Below are 22346 nucleotides of genomic sequence, written 5' to 3'. Positions count from 1 at the left end.
GGCTAATGCATCCCTTACTATATAAAATAAGGTTTGACATAAATAGGGTAGAGTTTATTTTTCATTTATTTCATTGGCATGGGTAATTTTCATATACAAATTTTGAGAGTTTCATCATGACTTCGTTAAGTTCATTTTCTATGAGTTAGTCTGATTTTTAACTCAGAAATATTTACTCTCTTCGTGTATCTTTTTCTTCTGTTATCAAAAATGCTACAGAAATACTAACCCAGAGAACGCACTTTCAAGGGTAGAATTAGTTTATGTCTGTTGTTTAAAAGAATAGTCTCATAAGTAAGTTAGAAGCTGAGTCGATCACTATCTTCTATACTTCTGTACTAAAACAGCATCTCTCGAATATTTTAAGGTTTTATTTTTAATGATTGCATTAACATGTCTCTCAAAATGTTTAAAATATTCAAGTTGGTTTAATTTTCAAGATAAAACATTACAACTTTTGGCAGAAAGGCAATTTAAAATAAGACACGACAACTTTTATTTTACTCATTTATTAGCTTCTAATTAAATAAAAACCAGCAACAGAAATTTAAATCTAAATCACAAAAGTAATTATCCAGTGTATTTCAAGTGCATTTTTTCAAATATATAATTCAGATATTCAAGCGTTATTATATAAGCTGAATTCAAATTTCTTTGAATATATTTAAATAACATTTCAAGTATATTTATGGAATGTTAGAAATAGAACAAGCAATATATTTGAAACAAAATGTAAACTTTTAAAAAGTTCAGACACTTTCAAGGACCAATGAAAGTACCAGGAAGTAAATCTACCTTTAAATGGTATCTTTGTTAGTGGAAAATGTCTGGAAGTATCCAAAATGGCAATTTAACTTCTGTTCACCAAATCACAAAACACCAACATTCACACTTTCAAAGACAAAGTGAGATCACAATATTTGTTACAAATCAAAATATACATTACACTTTCCTTCAGATGGCATATCCAAATCGTGTTTACTCACAGACAGATGCACCTAAATCACCAGGATTGCTATAATCCTTTGATAGTTAGGCAGAGTGTTCATTGTGGTCTTGCATTACAGCCAGGTTGTTTTCCGGGTGTTACTGTGTACTTTTCAAGGGCGAGATCAAATCCTTTGTAAAGAAGTCTTCTAATACTTGTGGTTTGGGTTTTCTTCCATCTGCTTCAACTACGTCTTTTCCTCCCCTTGAAGGGGTGAGTGAGATGATGCCTAAACATTGTATTACTCTTCCTTTTTAAGGAGGAGATTGTTTGCACTGTCAAATGGAATATTAGATAGGAATCGAACAGGAAGTTTACACGTAATTAGAATTTTGAAAAGAGTAATCACATTTCGGTCTAAATTGAATTGTCCTCTAAAGTTTTTCCAAACTTTTCGGGTTGGTTAGGATCTCTCTTGCCAGGCGCCACGTTTGTTTGGCAGCGTTCTCCAGAGCCGAGTGAGGTTTGCCTTGAAACAGATCTAAGTTCGGTAGGAAGTAGTGAGGACAACGCCGGCATTGCAGGCAAGAGATAAGTTGCAGCAAAATCCCGTTAAGCCGATCACCCAGGCAAGACTCGTCCCAGTCCGACTCCCGGGGATGCTTTTCACACTCGTAGGAAACCAAAGTCTTCATGTGGTAATTGTTCAGGGGCTGCCCGGGCAATTCCAGGTGACGATCCCGTAACGTTTTAAGGATGGAGAGGCATTTCTTTCTGCAGCCCCCCATCTGCAGTCTGTTCTCTGCTTCCGCAAACTGCAGCACCCAGGCGTCGCTCTCGGCCGAGCTCTGCTTGCCGGCCAGGGAGTGGCACTCCTTGGACAAGAGATTGAACCCTTCGGCTTTGACCTCCGCCACCCGGTTGGGTCCCGGCCAGGGGATGTGGGGAAGTGGCCAGTGGGCAGCACTCCTCGGCCAGATCCCGGTGCATTTAAAAGCCGGGGTGATCTGCACCACGTACCTATCTCGGATTCTCAGTTTCACTTCGCTGGTGTCTGCCACCATCTTTACCACATCCCTGTAGCTACATTTGTCTACCGCTTGAGCCACCAGTGTCTGAAACCTGGACCGGATTTTGCGCGCCGAGAGGTAGCCGGAGGCGGTAATGAATTCCACCCAGAGGGACATGCTCCTCTTGCGCCCGTCGCTCAGTTTCAGCACCGCGCAGCCGGGCAGGGAGCCGTCGTCCACAAAGTTGAACACCCCCATTTGGTTAAGGTAAAGCACCACTTCAAACTCGGTGGGGGAGATGACCTCGAGGCCCTCGTAGCGATTGTCCATCTCGTTGAGAGAGCTGATGAACCGGGGCTCCTGGACTTCCACTTCCTTAAGTACGTCGGAAACAACTTTGCAGACTTCCCGGATAGTTTTGGCAATGGCAGCTTTCCTGGCTTGGCATTTCTCATTGTAGTATTTATTCAGATGGTAGACCAGCTTGGCCTGGGCCGCGATCATGTTGGGGCAGAGATCCGGATTGTACACCGGAGTCTCGCAGTAAGCTGTGGGATCCAATGCGGCTGCTAGAGCTGGCGCCAACTTCGGTGGAGAAACGGGCCGCTGCGCTCAAGAAATGTATCAAAAAACGTCTTTCCGATGTGCTGCAGCAGTGAATTCCTAGCTGCTGCTTCCCCCTTCCTTTTATCTTTGAGCCCAGCCGGTCTTAAAGTGAAAGACTGTTCTCCCCCCTCTCTCGGTCTCGCTTCTTCTTTTAAAGAATCCTGGTGTGAGAGAAACGCTTAGGGAGATTACCTTCTCAGTAATAAAAACAAAAGTTGTGCTGAGCCCCAGCAAAGCTCTTCCAGTAGTCAAAATAATCAACCCTTTCCGTGTTTATTTACGCTTTCCCGTAATCATTGTGTGTGCAGGACTGTTAATCGGATGGAGGAAAAAGTGTGCAGAGTGTGTGTGTGTTGGGGGTGAGGGTGCGTGTGTATATGTCAGAAGAAGCTGCTGTTGGTTTGTCTGAGAGCCCAGATGCACTCGTGTGGAAATTATAAAGGCAGGGCCTGGCAGGCTGGCGGCCAATCGCCACCGGGCTCGTCACAACAGCCTCCTTGAGCTCCAATCCGGCTAATTAATCCCCCCTTACGGATAGAGGCACACAAACTAAAGGTAGGAGGCTGCTGGCGGCAGAAAATCACCCAGGCCACCTAGACAGTTTTGGAAATCAAGAGGAATCTCTCAGCTTTGGTATTACTTGAAGCATATTGACATTTCGAAGAGACTTGGCAAAGTGGTTTTTTCTTCTGTGCTGAAAACCCTGCTTGTCTTTTTACTGGGGAAATGCAAATACAGGTGTATTAATGGTCATCCATCAATTAGCAAACTAGATAGGGTTTTTGTAAAACAAAAGTCACTAACTTGCACTTAGAGTAAGATAATTAATGTCTCTTAATCCTCCAGGTCCTTTTAAATGCTGGTTAAAAGTTCCCTCTTCCTTGTATTTGCGAGTTGGCATTAGCTGGACCAATACCTGTGTAATTTTCTGGATGTTCCTCTATGTCAGAATCATTTCTCTGAACACTGTGCAGTGCTTTGCTTCCGCCTTATCCTCATTTGCCATTGTTGAAAGGAATCTGAAAATTATTGTGAATGCCTTCTGTTGGGATGTTTTTTAAAAAAATATTAGAATCCCCCCCCCTCCACACACCACCATCTGCGGTCCTCCTTGTGCCTAGTGGATTGCCCAGCAGTATAAGCAGGACACTAAGTTTTGTGTGCAGTGGTGGAAATATTTGAAAATGAATTTTCTGTGATGGAGAGATTATTTTAATGCATCCAGGGTGAACTAGGTATTTTAATACATGAAATTCAGGAGAGATTACAGTGATGAGACCTACTGGCATAAAACTGTCCTAAAAAGGTTGACATTTTGAGTTTCTGACTTGTTTACAAATATATAATTAAGGCTCTATCTCCTCTCTTTAAGTGTTCTTAGTGGTGAGCTGACAGTAGACTTCTAATTTTATGCTATTTCATGTGATTTGATTAAAAGGAAATAGTTAAGATTTTAAAGGAAAATCAATTTACAGTCATCCAGGTTTTTTAATTTAAATATAATTTTGGAGATTCTTTAGGGAAATCAACATTTCTAAATGTTGGAACCTTAAAACAACTGGGGGAAATGGACTTGTGTCGATTTTTTTTTTTTTCTGGTGGTACCAATTGTATCTTTAATGTATAGGAAACGAAAGAAATACTGCTTAGGGTTATGAGGTTGTTTTAAAACCTGGGCAGATTTTTACTTTGCGTGTCTTTAATTTCAATTGAGAATATTTCTGGCAAAAAAACAAAAACAAAAACAAAAAACGATAGTTTCTAGCAACTGGCTTGTAGACCTTTTTTTTTTTTTTTTTTTTTTTCCCAAAGCCACTTTTAAAGGGTTCTTGTTCAGAACTTAACACTTTGTACTTAAGTTTTTGATATGTGTTTTGCCCGGGTACAGCATCACAAAGCCACCTATTATTTACTTTCTCGCTATCCAAGATCGATGGATTCTGATTTAGCTTAAAAATATATTAATAGTACGTTAGATTTAGGGTTCCACGGCATCCATCTACTCCAGTCCCCAAGTACTCCCATTACCTTGGGAGAAGGGATGGGGAACACCGGACCCGCCCCTCCTCCCCATTTTGCGGGCGCTGTGGGTGAACGCTCTGCTACCTTTTGGCAGTGGAAGGAAGGGGAGGGAAATCAGATCCGGAGAACCGCCCTGCGAAGGCTGAGGTGTGGTGCTGCAGCCTCCCGGGGAAGCCACCCCTGGCCCACCTCAGCTTCGGTCCCCAAGGGTTACCCGCTGGGTCCCTCTCCCGAAGCTGCGCTCCCGGGGCCATCCTTCTCACCGCCCTGCTCACCGCCCCACAGGCGATTTTCCTGCGAGCGGGTTATTTTTAAACCTTTATCTGCATCCGGGGTTTCCCCAGGTCTGCTCCCGGCCGGGATCTCTGCCCACACCCCCAGCCCTGGCGGCCGCCCCGGCCCTCGTGCGGTGGCGGCCGAGCCCGGAGCTTTCCCGCTGCAGCCGCCCGCCCCGCGCCCCGCGCCCCTCTTTGGGGTTCAGGCCAGACTTGCTCCGCCAACACCTCGTCCCTGGACTTCTTGGGCCACCTGCAGATACCCCGGCGGGGCGAGGCAGCGAAGCAGCCAGGAGCGTGGACGTCCGGGGGCGTTTCGAGGGACCCGACGCGGCCGCCGGGTGGGTGCGGCGGGAAGGATGCGTTGGGGGCGCCGGTCGGGCCTCGCCGGAGCCAGGCGCGCAGGTGGCGCATCTTCGGGCTCACTGTGCGGCTTAATTGGGTTAAAGCGACGCTAAACACCGAAGCACTTTGTGCAAACTAATTGGTGTAACTGGGCCCTTTTCACTAACGATTTGCACTTTGAAGAAGAAAAATGGATGGTGAGAAAAGGACTGAAAAACTCGTTAGTCCCTGAGTGTTCAAGGGAAGTGAAGTCATTCGGTTTCGGGGAAACCAGGACTGTTTTCTGAGCTGCTTTCTTCAGCACCCTTCGCTCAGGGAGTTGACAGTGATTTGCATAACATAGATTCACCGCCCCGCTGTTATCACGGAGGGTGAACTGGGCGCCCCTAGAATAATACTCTAGTGCAAGTACTGCTTGTTGCTGCAACACAGTGATTTTCTATTACACTGAACACGTGAAATGAATTGCCTTGTGTAGCTGAGTGATCTTAGACACCTCTCATTGTTGAAGAGAAAATTAAACTATTCCGTGGTGTTCCCTAGCCTACACACACTTTTTTTTTTTATTATTGAAATGACCGATGGAGAAGAGTTCAGAATATATATATATATAATATTATATAATGTATAATATATATTAAACTCTTCTATATTTCTGTTTTGTGTGATTCAGTCGATTTTAATTTAGGCTTTGGAGTTAGAGTGGTTTGGTTTGGTGGGAATAACATTAACTATTTTACAGAAAATTTTTTTCAAAGTATCTCTTGGCCTATGGAACTAGTTATTTCAACTGATTTTGTAACTGATTTTGTAACAACAAAAAATGTTGTAAAATGAACTTATTTACTTATGTGAAAAGTTTATAAAATGAATGTACGGAAACCCAGTTTTACTTACATGTTTTTTACTGTAAGTATCATCTTAGCAATTAGTACTAGGAAAAAAGCTTATGTGTGTACCTTGCTTCAGAATATAACTGCTTACTTGTTTACAGTGGTATACTGCTCAGGCATCTTTGACGAGAGCTAATAATAGAATGATAGTTGAAGAAAACTGACCTAATGGAAGGGGGGGGGGAATCTCACACAAGGATCTCCTGATTTAATGATAGTTTGAGATACATTGGAATGGTATTTGGGGTTTTAAGGTCTAGCTTGGACTTGACTCTTTTTGATTCTGTTACTTAGTTTTTTAGGCAACTTTGATTTTAAATGTATCAAATTTGGGGAAAGATACCAAAAATGTCACAAGATGAATTTTAGCATTATTAGTGAATATAAAATAATTCAGTATTGTGATCCTTAATACTTAATAGCATTCAAAATAATGGTGTAAATCATTGTTCATGAAATATTATTTCCTAGGTAATTTATTGTCCCTTCTTAAAACCTACATATGTGGAAAACACAAAGTAATGGGTAAATAGTACCTTATTAGGTTTTTAAAAAAACCTGTAATGTTGAGAAATATAGGAATATAAGACTGTTTTTAAAAAAACTAATTTAAATTTGAGTTACATTGTTCATAAATTTAAGCAATTGTGATCTTTCGTCTGGTGAAATGTATCTGTTAGAGGATAAGCACACACATGTTAAATGCGCAAATATATATTGTTTTGTGTTTTTTCATTATCTGCTGCCTGCTATTCACAAGTATTCATGAATTTAGAGATTTTTTTTTAATATGTGTTTATTACACTGGGGAGATAGAAAGAATATGAAGTTGAGTTTATTAAATTATTTATCCCTACTGCTGGAGTGGCTTTGAAGGCTCATTGTATGCATCTGATTTCTCCCTCCACCCCCATTTTTAAAATTCACCTAGGCTATTTCATCTGCTTCATTCTGCCAGACACAATATATTTCTTTTTTACACTAGAGAAATTAAAGACAGATATTTGTGCTGGATTTTCTTTATGTGCCACATTAAATAAAGTAAAATAGAGGGAATTTTTCCCGTAATCTAATTTGATAGCATCGATACCTTTCTTCCTGTTGGATGCCTTGTATAAGGATACTTGAAACTATTTTGCTTAAGTTTCAATATTTTCTTACTCGTTTCATACTTAATATCAGGTTTATGACAAAGTAAAACAGAGGATCATGGTCACTGCACAATTTAGACTCTTATTTCATCTACCAGAGCATCCTCATAAATATGTGAATTTTTGAAACTTATTTTCTTAACTCTTACATTAGTAGTGGGGAGTACTTTTTTTCTCCTATAGTGTTACTCAGTAAGCTTGATATTGATTTTAATACATGTGAAAGGAAAGTAACTTGGAGATAAAAGACGGAAATTGGAAGTGTCACTTAGTAAGAATTATCACCACTGCATGATTTGCAGATTTGAGGTAATTCTGGATAACCCTGACCAAAACCTTTTAATAGTAAACAAAAATTAAAGCCTTGGTTATGTAGATAATTGTTTTCTCATTTCTTTGGAATATGTGCACAGACTTAGAGAATATTTTAAATTGCATGTGTAAACTTGGGTAGGGGTAATCAACCAAAAGATCTACTGTCCAGAATAAATTATGATCTCTAACCCTTTCCAAACATCTAAAGCTATTGGGGTAGTTAGTCACTAATTTTTTGAATATTATTGATCCCAATATTCTAGCTCCTCATAAACCTTTCAGAAAGTCATTGATATCTTTATAATCTATAAAATCTAAATTTTGTTGGATTTTACATGAATTTTTCACTTGAATGTTATAGAAATAGACAGGATAAGAGGGTGACATGATTTTCTTCCACATGAATATATGAAAATTAACTATCCCTAACCCCGTAGGTAACATGGATTTACAGGCATTTGCATAAATGACTACATCCTTAGTACTCTTGGTGCACTAGAGTCTTACTGTGCTTAGAGAAGACAATAGAATCAGAAGCGATTAGTGTTTGTTAATCTGCTCATCTGTAGTAGGTCGTCCATTACTGCATATCTCTCATTACTGTCCCATACTGTATGTGATTAAAGCCACTGAAAACATTCCACATGACCTTGAGACTAGAGTATGGTATGTAGATAATCAACTTCCAGTGACTACCTGTCTAAAATAACCTTTCCTATTTCTAATTTGCAGTTTTGGCACTTACTTTTTAATGAACAAAGCAATTTCTCTAAACTAGGATTTATTTTTTTAATGACAAGTATCTGGAGTAATAGTTTAAAAGAATAATTACCTTAAATGTAAACTATTACCTTTTATCATGTGTGTGATATGCAATAAAATAAGTGCTTCCTTGAAAAAGAAGAAAATTGGTTTATAAATAGGAATTTCCTTTATAACTTTATATAGATAGAGGTTATAACTCATCTGAAGAATAGACCACTTAAATATTGCCACTTATGTATGATTATTTTCAGGCTTCTAATAATGCACATTTTAGTTTATCATTAAGAACTATTTTTGTAAGAACATTTTTCCACCTGATTTGTCAGAAATAGCAAGAAAGTGCTAATAAGTTGTTAATACTTTTTAATCTACATGTTTATTCATTTATCTAGATCAAATCAAAAGCATGAAGAACATAGTCTGTAACTTATAGTATTACATAAAATATTGGTGAACCCAATAAAGTAAAAAGTATAGCTTTATTTTAATTTTATGTGAAATCTATTTTATTAGTTTTCTAGGTTTATTAATATTTAATTTGCATGCAGTACTATTCTGATTTTTCCAGAATAATTACCATTCTGTGAATTCTAGGAAATACATAGTCATATCACAGCTGGCACTGAGCTAGAACATTTCCACTGCCACAGAAAATGTCTCCTCATATTCTTATTTTCTTTTTTTAATTTATGAATTTTATGATTCCTGAATGTTTTAGTTGTATGACAAAAGAAGCTTTACACCATACACTGTTTTTTTATTCCCTTAAAATTTATTATTTTATCATGCATCTAACTTTTGTAATAGGTTTACAATTTTTATTTTATGTAAAATCTATTTAATTTAATGTATGTGGCGCTAGTGCTTAAAAGATTTATTTTCAAAGTAACTATTATTTGTTATGTTATAATGTGTTAGATTTATTAACATAGTTTACAATTTACACATCAAAATTTGAATTAAGAAACAGGTTCCTCATATAAGTTACCAACATCTCAAGCAAATCTATAATGTTATTAGCTTTATCTCACTACAGAAATAAATCCCTCTCAGTATTCAAATTATGTTTTACTTTAGACTTTGAGTAAATTAGTCCTCCCTTTAAGTGGTAGGATATATGGCTAAGGAGTTTAGTAGAGTTACATTAATTAATATGTACATAGCCTCACAACATACACTTCTAACTCTAATTTTGTATAAACATACATTGTCATTTAAATTTAGATGGTTATACATATTCCAAATTCTTAGATGGAAGGAGTGCAAACAGTTTCATTGATAATGATGCTTTATTTTGCCTTTTTACTACTTGGATAGTACAAACGGTCTGTTTTCTTCTGCTTTATATTTTTATTTGGCAATTACAATAGAAATTTTAATGTTATGCATGCTTACAGACCTATTAACAAAGAAGTTATTGCTTTCTTAATAATCTGAAACCATTTTTAGGAAGTATACTCTTCTTATGGTTTGCTAAACAGCCTGTACATACAGGCTGTGTGCACACACACACAGAGACACACACACTCGGGTGTGTACCCCCACACACAGACAAACCCGGTGTTTCAGGTAGTAAAAGATTGAATTGACCTCCATACATTTTTTTATGTTAACCTGCTAAAAGAAAACAGCTACTAAATACAGATTCTTATTGCCAAATGAAATATCAAATCTACACGGTTGTTCCATAATAACCCTTACAGATTGCAGTAATTCCGTAAGAGATTGCAACTAAATGGATTTTAAAATGATAATAACTAGAAATTCCAATAGTATTTATCCAGTCACATACACTATGGCAGTTTTGAATGTCATAGCTTTTAACGCACATTCAGAAGTCTCAATATTACTAGCTATTCTGTCCATATCAATAAAAATACATTGCTCATTCACATACATAATATCATGTGTGTGCATAAAAACACCTTCACTTATTAAAATTGCTTTGTACTTTCTTACAACGAATCAAGGTTACATTTTTTGCAATCTGAACCTGTGTTTGATAAACACATTGCATAACTTACGGGGGAGAGGGGGGTGAATGGTTTTGTTTTATTTTGTGTGTTTTGGTTTTTGTTGCCTTTTTTTTTTTCTTTTACTAGCAAATTCAGTTCTTCATTTGTTTTGCTCTCCACGCTGCATTAGCACAGTTTTCCCCTGTGTGCATCTGCCAGTGTACAATTTAGCCACGGGCATCTGTAGACCTTGTGGTGATCAGTATTGCAGGCAAAAGCCATATGTGTTTAAATAAAAAAAAAAAACCTCTTTATTTCATTTGCTGTTTTAACTGGATGGATAACTTTTGTGCCTCAAGACAGAAGAAGAAAAAATACAGAAATAATTAATTGCCTCTATTCTTGAGGCAGTTTCATTTCCCCCTCCAATATGGAATGCTTGTCAGCTTTCCTGATAAATGACTGCATGTATTTGCATAGATTTTACATTAACACAAAAATTAGTTTTATTTGTGGAAAACTAGTTTACATAATAATGTAAAACCTAGTGTTATTGATTATGTTTCGAAGCATTGATGTTTTTGTAAAGGGATTATAGCATCTTTTAAAGATCTGATCAACCTGTGTCTTAATTTAGACATTTTTGCTTTATATGGTTTTATATTAGCAGGATAAATATTCATAAACTTTAAAATTTTTTAAATTTTCTAGATACAGTAACCACGCTGTTTCAGACTGATAGTGAAACCCATTTGGTACAAAATAGTCTGATTTTAAACTTTAACATTTTAAAATACTTACTATCAGTTATGTACACCTCATACTATTTTAAATTGCATCTTTCTACATGATTTAAATTTCATACCCATGTCATCAAAAGAATGGGTACTGTATTTGGTGTGTGTATCATTGAGCTTATTCCTGGGGCATCACGCATTGTCACACCATACTTAAAAAATATATATATATGACAACTATTCTCCTCATCTTCAATTTGTTCCCTTAAATATAATCAATTGATCAACCTAATCCAGCCTTGAAAAGAACACTGCTGGAGCTATATGGGTGCTGAAAACAGTTCTCCCTCTCTAAGTGGCAGGCAGTAGATGCTTATTCATACTGTAATCTGGCATTTGTTGTCTAGAGGCAACCTGCTAATTATGTGCTATCATTGTATTATCCATGTTATGGAAAATTCAAATATGTTCACTGCTGTTAGTTACATCACAAAGCTTTTCATAAAATATACTTGATCCTCAAGAAACCTACTATACTTAATGGCAACCTAAACCAAGAGTGTCTCTGCCACTTCTTGATTCTGGGACACCCTGGGTGCCAGCTGTCACAGCTCAGCTAATGATGACAAATGCCCCTCTCTATGCAGATTGCAGAGCTTGCAGGCTGCTGTGAAAGGCAACCAGATTACCTTTCTTCAGATAGTAACTTAACCTTTTAAACTCATGTCAGAATGAAATTATCAGCTGTGATAGTTTCAATATCTGTATCTTTAAAAACAAAAATCAGAATGATATCAAATAACACTGACTCACTGTTAAAAAAATCTTTCCCTATTTGTATAATTTACCAGATTTACCCAAGAATGCTATACTATTCTTACATGAGAAAGTCTGTAAGATATACATCACAACCACACCACAGTGTATATTTGAACTCTGTATATCAGTCAGGTGGTATATAAATTGAGAAAATTATGCAGATTGTACAGGCCAGAAAATAGGCTGGTGAAATTTTGAGGGAAAATGTAATCTTTCCTTTCCTTTCCTTTACCTGAGTGGTAAAGCCACTGTTGTCCCAGTGTTTTATATATAAATGGTTAAGTTATTTCTTTAAAAATCTGTGGAATATTCCAAAATGATTTCAAAAATAATTGTTGCTGATGATTGTTTCTCTATTTTCAAACGTGACCTTTTGTTTTTTTAATTTGTTATATGGAATTTTTTATATTATCATATATAGAATTTATGGATTACTCAAAGCAATAGTGAACACTTTAACCATATTTATGCAATGCAGGGGGATAAACTGCCAATTAAGTGAGATAATACATTACAATTGCATCGTTCTTTTGACTTACAAAAGTCTTTTATATGCAGTAATTCATGTGATAATTTAAGATCATTCTTTGAGTAAAGAAATGAGTGATAAGGAATGGGTACCAATACTTAATGGGCATTTAATTTCGTTTAATCTTCAAAACAAACATTACTTCCATTTACCAGAGACTTAGGTTTAGAGAAATTGTGTCTTACCAAGGATCACTCAAGTAATTGCGGAATTTGGTCTGTCTGACTGAGGCTACTCTTAACACTCCATTATCTAGACTCTGAATTGTAGAGGGGTGTGTGTGTGTGCATGCACACGCATGAATGCATATATGTATGTCCTGTCTGTACCCAGAAATAATTTTTAGCAACTGGTACTAGAATTTAAGTAAGTGTTATTCGGAAAGATCCTACAGGTTTACATTTACATTAAGAATAGGGTTGATGCATTTTAAACATGAAGTATTTTGTGGAAGACTTTTAAATTATTGAGACATTTTATAATTTTATTTTATTTTATGATAGACTGTAGTGGTTTACCACATAGAAGAAAGTAAGATACACACACACACACACACACACACACACACACTACACACTACGTAATGAATATCAAATTGGACTAATGCACCTAAAAATCACGTCTTGTAAAACCTATTAATTGGATATATCTTTATAAAAATGATGGAGAGAATTACTTCAGTAATTACTTGAATAAAGTGTCTATATACTTTTATACATACACAGTTTAATACTGTAACATCATTGAGTTATTCAAGCCACAAAATTATATCTCTGTTAATTCAAACACATTAGAACTTCCCTGTTATCAATGTAAGTGAAGTCATTTCCAAGAAAGATCTGTGAATGCTAATTATTTTTATTTCTTACTAAACTTTTGCTAGTTCATTATTAGGAAAGGCTTCCTAATATTGAACAAAAATCTTGAATGTATGGAAACTTACACCATTTGATCCTTGTGTAGGCTTAACTCTAACAGTATAGTCAGTATATTCTTAACTTTAACAAAAATAAGTTTATTAAATGCTGTATTTGCGATATCTAATTGAGTATACTCTGGCCTTTCAGCCATTATCTCAATAGTATAGTTTAAGTCACTCACCATTCAGGACCCATTATGATACATCTTTACTGTGAGGCCTAGAATTCATTACTTCCACTGTGGATTGGTGAATGTAGAGAAAGACCTCTGTTGCGTGAAACACGGCCATGTTAGCTTTGGGGGAGGGGGTACATATGCAACCCTATGGACAAATGCTGAGCTGTGGGTGTACAAATACTTGTTTAAACATGTGCTTAAACTGGGATCCCTAAGCACATGACTTTTTAAATTTATCTAACTCATTTTCTCTTGCCAGCTTTAGCTAATTTTTTTTATGGTTTAACATATGTAACAAATTGTGTATTATTGTATTGAAAAATAATGATGAAACAGAATAGTTGTTTCTTAAAATGTCATAGGGTATATTTCCATTCATAACAAAGCAGAACTTACTGTAATAAAATTTTTGGTTTTGCTAAGATAGGTGCACTTTAATAAGATCTCTGACTAGAATAAATATTTTTTGCCTACAAATGTAACTGTAAAGTTTTCCATATGCTTGAATTGTTCAATGTACAGGAAAAATTTAACATTTAATGGAAATAAATATGTTAATAGAGTTTTACTATATTTTGGAATAATTTTCATGTAGATTCATTAATATTTAACCTTCCAATAATAACAACAGTTTTTCAATTTAGCATAAGCAGAGGTAAAAAAACTTTTAAAAATGATATATTTAATAAGCGGAATATATTTAATAAGTTGAAATTAAATTTTTTATTAGTCTTACCAATCAGGACTCACTTGCTTTATTATTTTCTTCAAAATCAAAGAGTATTACGGAATATAAAATAATCCACAATGAATTGGTGAGTATAGAATAAAAGAAGCTTCTATTAAGAAATGAAAACAAAACTAAACTAAAAAGAAATGTAAACAATCCTGGAATAGCATATTCAGAAGATTACATAGTAAAAGGTAACCAACATTAGGAGACTAATTGATAAAACATGACATATGCTTATTTATTTTACTGTGATTTGTGAAAAAATAAACTATTAATGTTTTTGTAGTGTGCTACTTATTTTAAAGCCTTAAATATCCGAGTGTAGACACATTTTTATTTGCCAGGTTTTGGGTTTGTTTTTTTTTTTTTTTTTTTTCCTAAAGGAGGATTTTTCATTAGGACTTTATTTACTATTGCTGTGACATCTAGGCAATAAAACACAAAGACTGCCTGCCTCAGATTTGGTGGTCATGCAGTTTGTGTCTTGAATGGAGAATAAGGAAGTCCAGTGTGTTTTACAAAAGAAACATTCTCAAGTAAAGAGCTGCCCCATCTGTTTCATCTGGTGGCTTATGTAATAAGAGGTGTTATCACATGAATCTAAATGTGCAAGCAGTTTTTTTTATGAACTCTTTCTGTGCTTTGAGGAGTTTATAAGTTGCCTGCTCTATTGTGTGTCAGTCCCAGCTGACCCAAGTACATTCTGCTGAGCATATTTGGGGGATAATTAGAACTAATGAAGCCTGGAACACAGCTAATGATTTATTATTTTGCTCTTGTCTGATTCCTAAGAATTCTCTAAATCGAAATCTGATCAGTTATTTTTTTCCCAGCATTGTGTTGATACAGCTACTCTATTTTAAAGTTTGTTTGATGAGCATTAAAAATAAATTAAGTTTTGAAATGCGGAGGGACGTGTTTCAAAGTACAAGTTTATAATGTTTGCTAGTCCCCAGGGTTGAGGGGAATGCTAGTTCTTTGCCATCTTTTGTTTAGATCTCAGAATGTTTATGGCACCTATGAGTAGATAATGGAATAGAAATACGTGCCACTGAGAGATAAAACCTATAGAAAAAAGAATTGAAAATTATTAATGGAAGATTCCTATTTCTGAATTAGGTTTCCTGAAGAAATGAGATTTTTAAAAAATTCTTATGAATAGATTTCATGTTTGAAAACTGTTTCATTAAAATGGCTTCACTCTACTTGCAGTGTTGAGAATGACATTTCTCTACATGCCCTCAGCGAGTAGTCAGTGATTCAGCGGCCTGTAACACTTTAAATCCCATCAACTTGCTCTCCTTTCCTGTTATAACTGTTTCAATGAGTGGCACTTCTGTTGTGCAGGTTAAGATCTGGTAGCTTACTGAGGGCCTACTAGAATGAGGACAGACACAATTGCCAACAAAAGAAGGCTATAACTTTATTAAAGTCCTTCACTCAGTAAATAAGATGCCTATGCCTCTTCAGGTAGGTAGTTTTTGTAGTCTGTGTTCTATTATGTCTTTTGTTTTCTAGAAACTCTCATAGAATTCATTAAGAATTGTTACTTTTCCCCATTGATCTGAGAAAGTTTACCATAGTCTAGAGCTGAGACAATAAATACCTCAAGGGTGAGTACCACTTTATTAAAAGATGAACTGAAACACCTAAAATAGTGTAAGTCACTGACTCTACTGCCTAAGTACTGACCTACAAACCAGCTGGAGATCCCTGAATCTCATAACAAGATATTTAGTGCTACCTCTGATGAATTCTAGTCATAACTGTACGCCCTGACCTAAGGCGTTAGTCTTCTACATATTTTACTCTGCCTAAAAGTCAACTAAACACTGAAATAACATGTTTTAGAACTCTGAAGGAAAAAGTTTCATATTGCTGTTACTGCATGGACTTCAAGAACATCTTTCTTACCTAAGTATGTTTAATATTTACTTCTTTAAAACAGATGAGGAATAAGCTGAAACAGCAAGGTAACATTGAATTCTTATTAGATTCAAGTTACTGTGCTAAGTAACTTTGTTTTCTCATCTGTAAAATAGAGATAATAACATCTACACCACAGGGCACTTGCATGGATTAAATAATTTAATAAATATGAAAAGCTATGAATATTCATTAACTTGTATTACTCAAGACCATACAACTCTTTATGTCTCTAGAACCCTCAGCTTATCAATAACTCAGTATTCCTTTTGTTCTATTGCATAAACCAACTTGGCTGCCATCCTTGACTCCCCTCATGATTTTATACCTTATGTCCCCCACAGCAGCAAATTCTCCTGAATCTGACCACCTTTATAGCTTCATCCTGGCCAAGTCACCACCATCCTGGCCAACACACCACATGTGTGTTACTGGTTTACCCAAGGTGTCCTGACTTCCTTTCTTATTCCATTCCTTTGTGTTCCTTATACTCTTTTCTTCACATGGCAGTCAAAAGGATCTGTTAAAAAGAAAAGAAAATCAGATCATGCCACCCTGAAATTCAGAATTCTCTAATTGTTTTTCATCTGTGAGTAAAAGTCTAAATCCTCATAATGACCTATTAGCCCTATAATCAACGCCTTTCTATCCTACTTAATCACCTCCTGCTATCATTATAGTTTTTTCTTCACTGAACACAATGGCACCCACTCATCTCAGGGCTGCTACATTTTTGTATTTCCTCCGTGTGGAACACACTGCTCCCAGTGTCTGCCCTTCAATTATTTACCCTACCTAAAATTACAGCACATCCTCACACAGACACTCTCTGCCCATCTTCTTTGCCTTCTTTTCCCCCTAACATTAATCACTCTTTACTTACTTATCATGTTTCATATCTATTCCCCAATTTAAATCTAAACTTTTAATGGGGGCAAGGATTATGTGTCTGCATTGTTGTGTACCCAGAATGTAAAATGGTGTCTGGCTTATATTGAGTTTTCATTAAATATCCATAAAAGTAAAAGAAAGATGAAAGGAAGGAAGGGAAAGATGAAGAGAAGAAAGGAGGAGAAAACATAGGAAAGAAAAAGAAACAAAAGGAGACAATCATTTAATCCTGCTATTACATTTGTAATAATTCTTTGGAACTATACAAGGTTATCATAATATCTTAATGCACAAATCTTAATAACCTCTTGACATCTTTGAATTCCTCCTCTTTTTTGAAATTTTCTTCTCCTCACAAATTATTAGCAGCTGAACACTTATTCTGTGCAAGTCAATATGCTGAAAACTTTATGTAGGTAGCAAAATGGTTGAGTAGAATTTTTTTCTTTAGTCTCAAACTTGGCATATGGAGCTTAGAGATGAGCACAAGAAGCATTCAATATCTCATCTTCTAAAGACTTTGAAAACAATTGAGGCTAAAGATAATGGATCTTACATTCCATTGAGTAGACACTAAGTCATATAAACATATATGCAAGCAGATATGACAGGTGGTGATAGGTGTTCTGAGGAATGGGTATTACTCTATGATATTTGGAAAGCAAGATAGTGAAACTTAAAACAGTTAAGATCCTCTAGCAGCAACTGGAACTTGAATCCATTCTTTGTGATATCACCTTCTGTGCTCTGCCTGCTATCTCCATTCATTACCTTGTTTGCCTTTTACCTCACTGATTTTCACCATTAATATAACTCCCTTTTAACTTTCCTAAAACCCCCAAAATATGAACATAATGTTTGCATCTTATCTCATAATTCTACAGTTTGAATTATTATCTCTATGTAGCAATGTCACAAATCTATACTTACAATTCTGGTCTCTCTGTTAATTCATCATTTTGTATTTTTTTTTATTTTCAGGAGAACATTTTCCAAATTGATGCTCCTATTTCCTTCATGTTGTTGTACCTCCTTTTTTCTGAAGTAGACGTCAAAAGCTTTTTCTTTAAAAATGCTTTCTCTCGTGTATCCTTTATTTCTGTCATTGATTTGAGTCATTATTATAATTTCAAAGACTGTCAGTTCATTAAACCAAAGGCTGTCAACTCATCTTAGTCATTATTGACTCTTCTCTCTCCTATGCTGCTTCTCCACCACTCCTGTGCTCTGTTAATCACCACGTAAGCATTGCAGATTCTCATTCTTTCTTATCATCTTTCACATATATTCTTGTTATAACCATCACCATCACCCTAGCTCAGGTCTTTATTGCTTTGTTATGGGATTGTAACTCCCTCATTTTGTCTTTCCCTTCTGTTGTCCATCCTAAGACGTACTGCTGGGTTGACTTTCTCCCAAACCACTTCTATCGCGTTACCCCCTATTCAAAAACCCCAGACTGACTTCCAGTTCTCATGACAGGAAGGGAAGGAGGGGAAAAAGCCTTTTTCTGGTATTCAATGCTCTTCATTTTCCAATCATAGTATAATATTTCAATATTAACTTCTTGACATCCATCCTTGCATTTTCTACTATACATAATTTTCCAAACAATTATTTTTTCTCTGACTTTTTACTCTTACTCTTCACCTACCATAATTGCATTCCTTCCTTACCATCAAGTTTATCCTCTCTGTGATCTTCCTAATTCAAAATGGTCATTCCTTTCCTATAATCTTGTACCAGGGCCTCCCCTGGTGGCGCAGGCGGTTGAGCACAGCGCTGTGAAGCTGTCCACAGCCTTGGCAGCGCTGGTTCCATCCTGACCACAGGTGAGGGTCCCACATGGCTCGGCAGACCTCTCCTGTCTCGCCTGCTGCTCCCCTCAGCAGTGTATTTCATCAGTCGCGCCTGTTCTGTTCCCCGTGCTGTCTCTGGTGAATCCTCTCACCCTCCCGTGCATCTGGCTTGTACCCCGGTTCTTGTATAAAATAAATAAATCTTTAAATAATAGTAATAACAATAATAATAATCTTGTACCAGTTGCCTTTTCTATTGCATAGTATAGATGACTGATGCAAAAGAAAGTTATTTAAATTTGAAAATGTCTGTTGTCTCCAAAATGGAATCAGAATTCCTAGATGATAAGCAAAAGTCTACCCTTACTTTTGCCCATAACCCAAAATGCCTACAGAGGACTATAGGCAATGTAGATAAGCAATACATATTTGTTCAGTGATAAAACACATTAATTTTAGAGATATTAAAAATTTAGGAGCGTCATTAGGGCAATTTTAGTGATTATAAGAAAAAACGATGATAATGATCATAACAGTCATTTCTTCTGAAGATTACTGTCTATACTTTCATATCACACATTTTATTTCATCCAAGAACACTATAAAGATATAACTTGTTTAGTCCTTGGACAATTTGGCTGACCTTTATTTCCTGATAATTATTAAAAAATAATTTGGTAAGTAGATTACCTACAATTTGGTAAGTAGATTCAGATTCTTTGTATCATCTCAAGCTGCCTCTGTTATTTTAGTGTCAAAAGATCATAAAAAGAAGCGACTCCTGGCTTTCTTTCCTGCTTTATTTTGCCACAGGTGGCAGTTCTGAACCTTTTTTTATCATCAGATAGGATTTTTCCTGAAGATACTCACCCTATCCCATAATTCGGATGTGTCTTCATTCAGAAGAATTTAGAGAGATTTAATATATTTTCAGTTCTCAAGTAGTTATGAATTATGAAATCTCCAGTATTGATTATGTGTGTGAACAGTGTTTGAAAGTTACAATCATCTAGTAGCTGGTGACAAGGGATATCTTACCTTAGCATGAAACTAGAACTGTCTGGATGTGCATCATTCTAGTTGATTCTGCATAGAATGCAATGGAAAAAATGCAGGTGTATTTCTTCCCAAACAGTAGCTTAGGACCATGGAAAAATATTCACTTAAAATTCCTTGCAGAGTGCTCAGCCAGAGAACTTCTTGTATCATTCAATAATCACAGATATGTTTTGAGTGTCACCTGTCCTCGCCACTATGCCTTCATGGTACCATCCCTACCTTCATTGAGCTGTCAGGCTAGTTAAAGCCTACAAACAACCAAGTAAATTGCAAATCAGTGGACTAAGTGTTAAGTGAGTGGAAAGGAGAAATTACTAGTGATAATAAAGGCATGGCATCCAAAAATCCTTTCTGAATAAAACACTTGAAAAATTAATATAATGGCCCCATCAAGAAAATTGTATTTTGTTTCTCTTTCTATCCTATTCTCAAGCATGTATTATCTAATATATGTAACTATATAGCTTATAGCCTCCACCATGAATGGCAACTACATGAGGAAGTTAGAAAATTCACAAAGGACTATTTAGCTTTGCCTGAGATAATTCTCAGGTTCCTGCCTTGAGAGAAGCTCAACTTATTGAAACAAAAATGTTAGAGCAAGAATAAGTTTTTTGAAAGATGATAAATCCAATATCTGCCACTGCACTATGAGTTATTCATGTGGAAAAATCAATAAAGTAGCCTAATACATGACTGTAAAGCTTATGGGAAAGATCTAGAATTCATCATAATATTTTCTGTAGTTTATAGAAATCCTTGAAATGCCAGGAGACACTCTCAAATGAGGAAAAGTATGTTATCTTAAGGAACACCATCAAAAGAAGATCATCCAGAGGAAGAGATGAATGAGAATGATGTTTAGAAGTAAGGAGAGAAAAAATGAGATAGGGCTGTCCTAAAATACAAAAACAAGAAACATTTAATAGAAAGTTGTGCACAACCGTTCAGCTACCATATGAAATTCAAGTAAGATGAAAAGTTCTTTGTTTCACCACACCAGTTTTGTTGGTACTATTGAAACAGAAGGCAAATTATTTTTACTTATTTATTTCTTATATCAGTGTTCATTTTTAAGCAATATTTGCTTCCCCACCCACCCCCAGGTGTAGTCCCTATAGAATTTCCTTCACCAATGCACCAGTGCACCATCACCACAGTCCCCTGTGCTCCTCCCTCTCTCCCTCAGATCCCTCTCCCGCCTCCTTCCCTGCAGGATGTCTCTGGTTTATAATTGTCTGTTTTTGTTTCATTATGTTTTGTATTGCTATTAACTTTTTTTAGACTGATGTCTTGTTTGGTTCCCCTTTATTCCTGCTGAAACAAGGCAAATTACAATGACATTGAACAGTAGATGGAAGGAGGTAGTGGAGTATAAAATACACTTTCAAGAAAACTAGGTCTAAAGGAAATACAGGAGATATTTTGGCAAGTATGGAATGATGCCATATCAAGCTTGAGAGATCTGTACATATTTAGGGCATAAGGAAAGAACAATATAAGAGAAATTGAAAAAGAGAGGGCTAACATAGTATTGACAGATCTAACCAGGACAATTGGCAAGAAAAAGAAATAAAAGGAATCCAAATTGGAAAAGAAGAATTAAAGCTATCGCTATTTGTAGACAACACGACAATATACATTGAATACCAGAACGACAAAACTAAAAAATTTATTAGAAACAATAGATCTATACAGTAAGGTGGCAGACTGATTTTGTATTAGTATACAAAATTGCATATTTCTATGTGCAAACAATGCACTACAAAAGAAAGAAATAAAGAAAACAATCACATATACAATTGCGTCAAAAGGAATTAAGTTCCTGAGAATAAATTTAACAAATGAGGTGAAAGACCTATACAACAAAAGCTGTAAGACATTGTTAAAAGAAATAGAAGATATAAAAAACTGAAAAGATATTTGTGCCCATGCATCAGAACAATTAACATTGTTAAAATAGCCATATAATCCAAAGCAGTATACACACTTAATACGATCCCTATCTAAGTTCCTATGACATTCTTCAAGGAAATAAAATAACATTACTGAAACTTGAATGGTTATTTTATTGACTCAAATCAATAAAGAACTGAGAAAAGAACTGAGATCCAGAAATAATGTATGTAATATATATGTATATTATATATACACACATATTGCCATTTGGAATATTGCCATTTGTGACAACATGACTGGAACTGAAAGTTATTATCCTGTGTGAAATAAGTCAGAAGTAGAAAGATAAATACCAGATGATTTCACTTCTGTGTGGAATATAAGGAAACAAAGCAAAGGTACAGACAAAACCAAATCAAAACAACCTTTGAAATCTGACGACAGAACTGAAACTACCAGTGGGTCAAGAGCAAAGGGTGGAGGGTGCCCAGTGTATGATAATGGAGGGTTGTTGGTATAGGATTGTTAACCTGTATTCCTAAGACTTATGTAGTATTGCAAGCCAACATTCCCTTAATAAAAATAATTTAA

The 22346-nt window shown here is 35.9% G+C and overlaps 2 protein-coding genes across 4 annotated transcripts in view; one reads left to right on the top strand and one right to left on the bottom strand.

The window, feature by feature from the left end:
- Positions 1-22346, top strand: part of NBEA (neurobeachin) — a gene marked incomplete at both ends in the record, with an annotated part of 593662 nt that overhangs the window by 391732 nt on the left and 179584 nt on the right. The window lies entirely within an intron of this gene.
- MAB21L1 (mab-21 like 1) lies at positions 1363-2442 on the bottom strand (the record flags this gene model as incomplete). The annotated part of the gene is made up of 1 exon (XM_084234565.1): positions 1363-2442. The coding sequence occupies one exon, from the start codon at positions 2440-2442 to the stop codon at positions 1363-1365; it is 1080 nt and encodes a 359-aa protein (XP_084090691.1).

Source organism: Talpa europaea, assembly GCF_964194135.1.
Source record: "Talpa europaea genome assembly, chromosome: 6".
Taxonomy (NCBI): Eukaryota; Metazoa; Chordata; class Mammalia; order Eulipotyphla; family Talpidae; genus Talpa; species Talpa europaea.
The sequence above is the reverse complement of the archived record's forward strand: the minus strand, read 5'-3'. Positions and strand labels throughout refer to the sequence as shown.